The sequence below is a fragment of the Spermophilus citellus genome (genome assembly GCF_964194105.1).
Source record: "Spermophilus citellus genome assembly, chromosome: 5".
Taxonomy (NCBI): Eukaryota; Metazoa; Chordata; class Mammalia; order Rodentia; family Sciuridae; genus Spermophilus; species Spermophilus citellus.
The window spans coordinates 13,136,069-13,145,666 of NC_138186.1; the positions used below are offsets into that span (position 1 = coordinate 13,136,069).

At 49.1% G+C, this 9,598-nt stretch overlaps 1 protein-coding gene across 7 annotated transcripts in view; it reads right to left on the reverse strand.

Annotated features, from left to right (window-relative positions):
- The window catches only part of HIVEP1 (HIVEP zinc finger 1), a 133,272-nt gene extending 126,471 nt beyond the window's left edge, over positions 1–6,801 (reverse strand). For 2 of the 7 annotated variants that reach the window (XM_081294366.1, XM_081294360.1), the window contains exons 1-2: positions 2,913–4,078; positions 7–149 (exon numbers count right to left, since the gene is read on the reverse strand). In XM_081294366.1, coding sequence (XP_081150492.1) covers positions 7–46 — 40 coding nt within the window. In that variant the 5' untranslated portion in view covers positions 47–149; positions 2,913–4,078. Of the gene's footprint in view, positions 1–6; positions 150–403; positions 517–2,912; positions 4,079–6,689 lie in introns of those variants that run through there. The other 5 variants (XM_081294361.1, XM_081294365.1, XM_081294363.1 and 2 more) reach the window with 5 other exon arrangements.
- Between the last annotated feature and the right edge of the window lie 2,797 nt (positions 6,802–9,598).

The window sequence follows — 9,598 nt, forward strand, 5'->3', positions numbered from 1 at the left end:
TCTTACCTCTTAGATTTCTAGGATGAATCTGTTTCGTTCGAGGCATCTTTTTGGATTCAGGAGCTCCTTCTTCTTCTTAGAAACTGTAGGAAGAGCAGGTCACAAAAAGGTGGCTCCATAAACTCAATGTACATCAATTAATCCACGTGCTAAAAAAAAGAAAAACAGATAAAACAAGCAGCAAATGTTATTACCTTCAAAGTAAAAGATAACTTAATAGTTCCTGCTTAGCACAGCATTAACCTAACTCCAGAAAAAGTAGCCAAGCCAGGCACCACTGCAAAACGTTACCCACTAACTTTTAATTAAGCCTAGGTCAGGTCATTCTGCCCATATCTGGGTCTTATTAACTATGAAGGAAAAAAAAAATAAGAATGTAGGGAGAAAAAAAAAATCTCTGTACCTTTATCAGATAAGAGTGAAGAAATTTACTTTGTGTTTTAAAGTAGCATCACCAGGTACAACTGGAGGATAGCATCAGGCTACGGAGGTTATGCTGAGTGCAGTCCACCTGCCCTATTGGACAGCAAGCACCACATCATGGCCATTCTGGTTTTGAGTTAATTGAGTGAGCCTAAGTTACTATTATGGCTATTCCCCAGTATCAGTCCCCCATTCTAGGATCATGAGAGGATGACACTTTCTGCCTCTCAGTGTTACTCTGGAACCTCTGACCAATCTAGCCAATGACCTCTTAAATGGAAGAGAGATCTTTTTTACTTCCAGACTGAAGCCTTTAGTTACCAAAGCAAGATCCTCCACAGCATTCAGCCCCTCTGAAAATACACGGCTCCAGAGAATGAATCCAACAAAAGAGCTGAGGTCCCACTAACTCAAATGATCATAAAGCACAATCAAGAAAATCCCTTGTTATTTGAAGTCACTGAGGGGTTCTGGAGTTACTTGTTACTGCAGCATAACCTAGTCTAACCTGATTTACACATATTTAAAAAGTGATCTGCATTACAGAATGCCTAGATGGTAACTATCTAAAACCTAACCATCTATGTTCCTAAATCAGCCACCTCAGTCTCCTCCTCCATAAGACTCTTTCTCAAGGATCCAGCACAAAAATTTTAGTTTTAACTTCCTGCAATAAAAATGATAAGCAAAACCTTTTATGTTGGCCCTAAACATGAAGCAATGTTTACTCACTAAGCAAACAGGCAAGAATGGAACAGGAATGCTTTGTTCAAAACTGAGGTCCCATCTGTTGCTGTATAGGAAGCAAACAAAACCTACAGAGTACCTACCAATTGCTTATTTTCTACACATTACCTAATTTAATCCTAACAATAAGTGAAAAGGTAGCTATTATCATTTATCCATTTTATAGAGAAGACAACCAAGTTTTGGAGAGGTTAAGTAACCTAAGATCAGCAACTAAGTAATGTGGCATCATATGACCCAGTTATTCTCAGAGCCTACTTCCTCAGTGGAGATAATAGGAAATAACAGCTACTGGCAGAGGTTGCCCACTCCCCTAAGAGGATGCATGGCACAGCAAGTCATGACTACATATTCTGATGTCAAACCAGCCTGGGTTCAAGGCCAGCCTTTACCCCTTTGTGTGCCCTTGTTCAAAGTACTTAACCTCTCAAAGATCGGACTTCTCACGGTAAAACTAAGAAAATATTATCTGCTTCTGAAGCCTGTTAGAAGCACTAGAGCTTTGCCTGTCACACAAAAATGCTGAAATAGTAATTCTCTTTAAGAAAGTCTGGATGGCAAAGAGTGTATCTAAGTATAAGGTTTTAGAATCTTATGGTTTCAGCTATGAGATAGAATAAAAAATAGGGTACAATTAAGATATATATTTTACTCCTGATACATCTATATGTTAGCATAGTACAAAAATACTCGTAATTTTTAACTGCATGAGGAAGAATATGAAATATGATGGCCAATACTATGTATTTATTTCACTTAGCACTGGGCTAAATTGAGCTATAAAGATATGATTTCTCAACTCTGTATACTAAAGAAGCACCCACTCTCTGATTCAGGAAGGATCTGATTCAATAGAGAATTTAGATACATTAAAGCCTAATTAATTGCAGGAATGCTGAGCTCAGTTCCTTGTTAAAACTTAAAGCCTCTAAATGGTCACAATATTACGAAGTTTTTAAAGCGTGAACTCCGATGTAATCCAATCATGTGATCCCATAAATGTGAGACATGCAATTTCCCAATCTGTAAGGGCTTTCCGCTACCCTGTTCCCTGCCTACCCACTGTCCCTAGCTGTCCATCCCATGTTTAAATCCTTGTGTTAGGGGGAGTGGATATTTGCAAGGACAGCAGCAGTGTAGCGACTAGGAGAGGTGATAAACCGTTCCTTTACCAGGAGAAAATAAATACTACATGGAGCAAAAACAGGACACGATCAAAAACCGTAAAGACAGTTGCAAGGAGAAAAAAACATGAATGAATGCGGAGGGCGGAGCCTGGGAAAACCCCTCTGCAACGCTGCACTGAACAAAGCGCTTCGCATGCCAGGAGGAGGGGGGATGGAAGTGCCAGCCCAGGAAGGAACCCGGAGTGGATGCGGAGAGCAGGAGGAGGAGGACAAGAAGAGGCGAGCGCAGCAGCCCTGAGACTCCTCCTCGCCGCCAGCTCCGCCACCGCCCCCTCCCATCTTCAGCCAGCAACTCCTTCCCGAGCCCGACCCCGAGGCGAGCTCGAGCCAACCTGCGCCCCGACCTGCAGCCCCCAGCCCAACAGCTGCAGGCGCGCACTTCCAACCCGGAAAGAAACTACCCAGGTGGCCAGGAGTAAACAGGCACTTGGAGCAAAGAACGAAAGGGAAAGAAAGCCACAAAGCCAGGAGGTTGGGAAGCCGAGGCCTGGTCTCCCTCACCCCGCACCCTCTTGCAAAATGCGTCTTCGGCTGAAAGGCAGGGTCCCTCCGTACCTGCTGGGATCGCAGGACCGCAGCTCGGGCTGCTCCCGCGCGGTGAGGGCGCCCAGAAGTGGCAAGTGGCTCCCGCACGCAGCCATCCCCTCTGCAAGGTCGGCGGTTGCACAAACGCGCGCACACAACACACACATACACACACACACTTACGCGCCCGCACACCCCCCGCCCGCCAGAGGGGGGGAAGTGATCCTGCCCCCTCGCCGCCACCGCCCCCCAGCTGCAGCGCCCCAGCCGCGGAGCCCGCGCCGACCTGCAGCTAGGACGCCCGGCCGAGCCCCGGCCGCTGCAGCCGGCCCTGGCGCTGCGCTGCTGATGGCGGCAGCCGCAGCTCGGAATCTCCGCGACCCCCGCGCGTCGGCGGCGGCGGCGCCTGGGATCCCTCCTTCACTTGACAACCCCAAACACAAACAGAACCTCCTCCAGCTGCGGCTGCTCTCCCCGTCCCCGGCTCCGTCCCCTTCCCCGCCGCCGCCGCCCGCTGCAGCCACAGTAAAGGCCGGCGACTGGCGCTCACACCACCCGGCGCTGAAATATTAAACAGGGGAGCGGGCCGGGGGGCGGAGGGGAGCGCGGGGCGCGCGGCGGGGGCCGCAGGCGCCGGGCGGGGGAGGCGGCGGCGCTCGCCGGCGCCCCGAGCCACAGCATGATCGCGGCGACTGGGGAGGGGGCTGCCGGGGACCCGGCGGCGGGGCCGGGGGCGCGCACCACGGAGGGGCGGGCAGGCGGACGGCCGGAGCCGGGGCGCGGTGGGCGGGCTCGGGCTTTACCTCTCCCCCGGGGCAGAGTAGGGCACGTTTGGCGTCTTTGGGGACGGCGGGAGGAGCGCGGGCCGGGCGGCGCGGGGGAGGGAGGCGAAGGTCGAGGCTTTCCCGCGGGTGGGCGGGGCGGCAGGGGATCCCCGGGGGCGGAGGCGGGGAGGCCGCGGGTGGCGACGCGCGGGCGCAGGCGGGGGAGGGGGCGTCCCGAGGCGGGGGCTTCGCGGGGGGAGGGGCGGGGAACACCCGCCGGGCGGGCGCGGCCGCCAGCTCCGCCCGGGCCGGCGCTCGCTGGGAGCCCGTGCCCCGGGTCTCCCCGGTGGGGCGGACCCGGGGCCGCGCCAGCCTCGCCACCCACCCGCGGATCGCCCCGCCCGGCCGCCGCAGGGACTAAGGGGGGCCGCGGAAGGCGCGGCTCGAGGGGGAGGGGCGGGGTTAGGGACGCGAGGGGCGGGAGCCCAGGGTCGCGCTTGCAAGGGGGACTCGCGCCGAGCGGGGGCGGAGGGGCGGGCCCAGCCGGTCACGCGGCCCGGGGAGGCCTGGCCGGGTCGCGCAGTTGGGGGCGGTTGGTCCGGGAAGAGGGGCGGGGACGGGCGGGGCAGTAGTTTCTCTTTACCGTCTCTTTACTTTCCAAAGCAGGATGTGGGCCGGCCCAGTGACGTCATGGGGTCTCCCAGCCCCGCCCCTCGCCCGGGCCGACTGGGGGAGGGGGAGAAACAAGGGAGGGGGGTACCCCAAGGGGGTTTCCTCAGCAACGCGTGGAGGGAAGGGGAAAATCATTGTGAAACTTGAAACTCATTAACTTTGAAAAACAACTTAAAAAAACCAAAGGGGGGCGGGGTGTTGGTTTGGAGGGTAGAAGGGGACATATTATTAACCCTGAACTGAAACCACTTTTTGGTGGCGGATGTTCTATTAAAAGAGCAAGGAAAGCCAAGGTTATTCCAGAGGCCGCCCCAAAGCCCGCTGGTGCTTCCCAAAGCCAAAGCTGCGAGCGCAATTAACCCCTACCTGCCCGCGTGACCGCTTGGTCCTAACAGGGGAGGGCACTCAGGGGCAGAAGTGGGGTGCAGGGCTGGACAGCCCACCCAGCTCTTGGGTCGCCGCCGGGGAGCAGTGAAAGGGGAAGAGGGAGTAATTACTGTAAACCAGAGTTTGACCCCAGCTGCTAGAAAGCAGTAGAAGAAGCAAGAAGTGAAAATTATGGAAAAGAAATAAGAGGAGCAGGACCTGGGTAAGAAAAGTCGTTTTCGAGATTAGACCTAAAAACATTAGTAGTTTGGGGCTCACAAATTCCACAAGTCCCCTTAAAAAGCAGGGGAAAGTGGTTTAACGGGCCACCTCAAACTGGGAAGAAAAAAAAAAAGTTAGATGCAAAAAAAAAAGAAAAGAAGGTTCTTTTATAAAACCAAACTGTTTTCCCCTTTTAAGGGAAAAAAATGGCAAACGATCATACACCCACAAAAAACAGCTGGCCAGCTGTGCAAACTTAATTTTTTTGTTGTTGTTCCCTTGGGCTTCCATAAAGATGTCTGGGTCTTTCCTGACCCATACCCCTAAAATTCCCCAGAGGAAATCCAACCTCTAGTTCATTTGAGCTAACTAAGAAAAGCTCAAAGCCCCAGAATGGGAATGATTAAAAATGGAATACTCAGTAATGGCGAGTTAAGAGCCAAAAATAATGTTAGGCAAAGGGGAAAATATGCCTACCAGAGAGTAAATTTGGCCGACTATAGGAGCAAAGATCATCCAAGTGAAAATTTAGAATGACAGCTAGCCTATACCAACCGTACAACTTTTAATTTTCAATGTGATATAATCATCTTTTACGAAAGGAAATGCTTAGCCAATGAATTGCAGTCATAAGAAGTACATCATGTAACTCCCCAGCTGGGTTTTTGGAGTCAAAAAAATAAACGTGCAATTAAATGTGAAAGTATAGCTAACAATCTAGAAGGATAAAAAAGGTCCCTTTATAATAAGTCGAGTTTGTGTCATTAGAGAAGTCAGAAATATTAACTGCATGAATAATTTACTCAATAGTTGTCGAACACAACAGAAAAATACATTACAAACACAATGTCTATTTAGGATTTAGCGTTGCTAGGAACTTTCAAATAAAATATGCAGGCAATTTTGAATTACAATCGATTAATTTTGGCATTTCAATTTGTTTTCTCGAGCAGCAGAGTAATATTCAACTTATTTTTGGAAATATATACAATACGGAACTCTCCCAGTTAAGTTTTCAAATTTTCTAACTGCAATTTCTTTGCCTACAATTCTGACTTCCTAGACACCAAAATGCAGGGAAATAAGCTAGGTTATACAGTAGCTTGCTTCGGCTTGTTTAGTGGCAAATTCAATATTTTGGTTCTCAAAATATATCAAATAAACTGGGAGGGGGGTGAGCCAGGAGATAAATATATATATGAGATAAATGTTGAAAATCCCGGAACAATGGGGGAGTGGGTGACCATTATCTGCAAAGTGGGGGAGGCAGGCTCTGGGGGGGGACCCATTGCTCTCGGGTTCCATCCCAACTGGCGTGTGAACGCTGGCGGGCTGTGGGCTTGGAGAGAGGGCAATGTCACTTCTACACGAATTTTTCTTGCTGAGTAGGTTAGGGAAAGCACAACTCCACCCCAGGGCCGCGGCCCGGGCCCCGGGTTCCCACGCGGCCGCCCAGCCCCGCCCGGCTCGGGCTCCCCCCTGGCGCGGCCCCGCGGCCCCGGCCCTCCGCCCTGCGCGCGACCAGGCAGCGCCACAGCCACCGCCACCGCCACGCGGAGATCCCGGAGGTTCCTCCCCGCCGGCCGCCGGGTCACGCTGCCCGTCCCTCCCCTCCGCCCTCCGCCCTCCTCGCGCGCTGGGCTTTCCCGTCCACCGGCCGAATCCCCTCCTCCTCTGGGCAACCCGGCGACAAAACCTTCCCTGCACGCTCTGCCAACTCTGTCCCACGCCCAGGCTCTTCCCAAGCCAGGCGCCAGACAAAAGAACCCAGAGGAAAACTTACCCGAACTGCAACGCAAAAAGTCTGATCCAAAGCTTCCTGGGTTTAACTTTTAATTTTAAAAACAACAAAATCAGAAACCAAAAGCCTCCTAGGTTGGAAGTGGGCGTGAGAGGAAATGCTAGAGGGAGGCGCTTCGTGCTCTTGGCTGCTTTTGCCCCCCCGCCCCACACCACCTCCTTTCTGGTCCCTGCCTGGGGCTTTGATGTTATCTAGCGCACCGCCTACATGGGTTTATACCTTAGGCTTTGTGCAGAGAGCAATGTACAGATATTCAGCATTTTATATGCTAGTTGGAAACGAGGGTAGCAGGTGGTCACCGTAAAGGATCCCCACTTGTAACCCCTGCAATGAGAAGAGAACATTTGCAGAGGATTCCCTTTGTTACCTGGGCTGAAAGAACTATCCAGCTATCTTGGAGAGTTGGGTCTGTGGCTATTATAATAATAATAATAATAATTATTATTATTATTATTATTATTATTATAACAACACACATTAGGAGGCCTCCAAAACTGGATTGGTTTCCCTCCATAGTACAAACTTGCAATACAATGGTATTTGTTCAGTTTTCAGATCTCAGTTTTGAAAGTAAATTTTATTTGCTTCTTGAGATAGTCCTGCAGCCTGAAAGAGACAAAGACGTACCCCTGAAGAGTATAAACTATAATAACAAGGCTTACATGCATCATAGATTCCCTTATGGGCCAAAATATCCACACACCTTCCCACTCACATTATGGAGAGCTTGTAACTGTGGATTTTACATTGCTTATCTGGTCAATAGCAAAAGCTGGATATATTTTTACATTAGGTTAGCAGGCTCCAGATCATCACTAACAAAGTACTAACCAAAGATGCTTTTCTCTCTCTTTCTCTAAACAGATTAGTAATGAAGAAGTCAGGCACCTACCCTATTCATCCTTACCTGCACATCCCCTTTATGGCAACACCAGCCTTGCCCTCTGGGAGTTTACAAATTAATGGAGACTGGATAAACACCCAGAAAAATACCTGGAGGGGAAAAAAGATACAAGAAGAAGCTTATAAACAGAGCCAATTAAAGTTATACAGAGTTATTTACACGATTGCTGAGAGGTTTCTGGTTGTGTGGAGGGCAGGAATAGCAGAGAAAGTTTCATCCTGAGGGTGAGTTCTCAGTGGGACTTTGAAGGCAATTTCAGGATTTGGCAGGGATGAGGTCAGCATTCCAGGGGAGGGAAATAGCTTGAAGGTGAGAACAAGTGAACTGTGTGTGATGGTTTTTCCACCTAGAACAGAAAGTCCAAGCAAATGTGAAAGGAGAACCACCCAAACCAGGCCACTTGAGAGTGAAAGGGAAGCTATTAATAATTATACCCGGATAGGAGCCTTACACCTGGACTGTCCCCACAAATGGGAAGGGAGATTCTCTAGTAATGAGCTATAAAGACAGAGTGGGCAGGCACCAGGCAATCCAAGAAGAGCTGATTCAGTCATCATTTGGAAAGAATTAAGACATGATACTGCAAACAGTTGGTAGTCCTTTGGAGACATCTGGACTGAGAATGGTCTTTTAAGGGAAAGTTATTGCCACTGATGGGTTTAGAATAGATGTGGAAGCTGCAGTCTTGGTTGTACCAGTAGTAGTGCTAACAGTAGTGCTGGTCGTGATCAGTTACCGACAGCTTACCATGAGCCAGCTCTGCCGCGTGGACTTAGCCCACTCCATAAACCCATACTACACATGAAGAAGCAGAGACTAAAATTATTTGGCCTTTTTTTTTAAAATGCTAAATAATCTGCCCAAGTCACAGAACTATTAAATGACAAATACATGAATGGAATTCAGAGAATATCAGATGCTTAAAGCATGAGAAGTGTGTTTTGTGAAAAACAGATTACAGTCACTTTATAATATTCTACATCTGTGGAACAAAGAGGGAAAAAAGGATTTTTTTTAAAGGTCGTAGTTCAAGTTTCAAGAACTTACTTGTTAGGTTATGTCATGAAAAATGGAGATGGAATAGTTCATGTTTAAGTGGGAGAAGAGAAAATGTTTTTGAGTTTAATCATGTCTAGTTTCAAGGAGATTTAATTCACATTTATGCCAATGTTATTAGAGTTAATCTTACTGTTAAAGGGAGACTGGTTTCATTGAAAAGCACCTACTTCAACAACAAAGATGATTGTTTCATGAGTATTTTTTGTGCAATACCTGTTTCATGGGGTGGGCCTGGAGGACTAGACGTGATTGACACAAGTTATACTAGGTGTTCTTAACAGAATTCCCCATAAGCAGTGTGTACAGGTAACATCCTAAGAGCCTGGGGCAAACCTCGTTCTACAAAAATAAAACCTTGTCCATAACCTAATGATGTGGAAACAAGCCCAACAATCTGAGACCCTCTCTTGGCCATCTCAGACTGCATAACACAATACCCCAGACCAGGGTGCTCGTCGATTTCCTCATGTTGTGGAGGCTGGAAGTCCAAGACGAAGCTCCTGGCAGGTTCAGTTTCTGCTGAAGGTCACCTTCCTGGTCTGCACGGGCCTACCTTCTCACGATGTCCTCCCAAGGCCTTTCCTGGATGGGTGCATAGGCATGGAAAGGGGATGTGAGAGGAGAAGGCGCTCCCTGGTGCTTCTTCCTTGAAGAAAACTAATCCTGCAGGTGGAGGGCCGCAGTGTGAATCTCCTAAAGATCCGATCTCCAGATACAGTCACATTGGCACTTACACACAGGGATTTGGGCAGGGGCATAATTCAGCCCATACCTGACACCAGGAGTCTTTTCACCAGGGAGTTGTAGATTCATGCCAACCTGGGAAGGGGGTTTGTGGGATGCTTGGAAAGGACCAAAAGCACTTTGTTCTAATCTCTCTTGTTTTCAGGAAGAATCATTCCTAATTAACTCTTAAAATATTATGGTG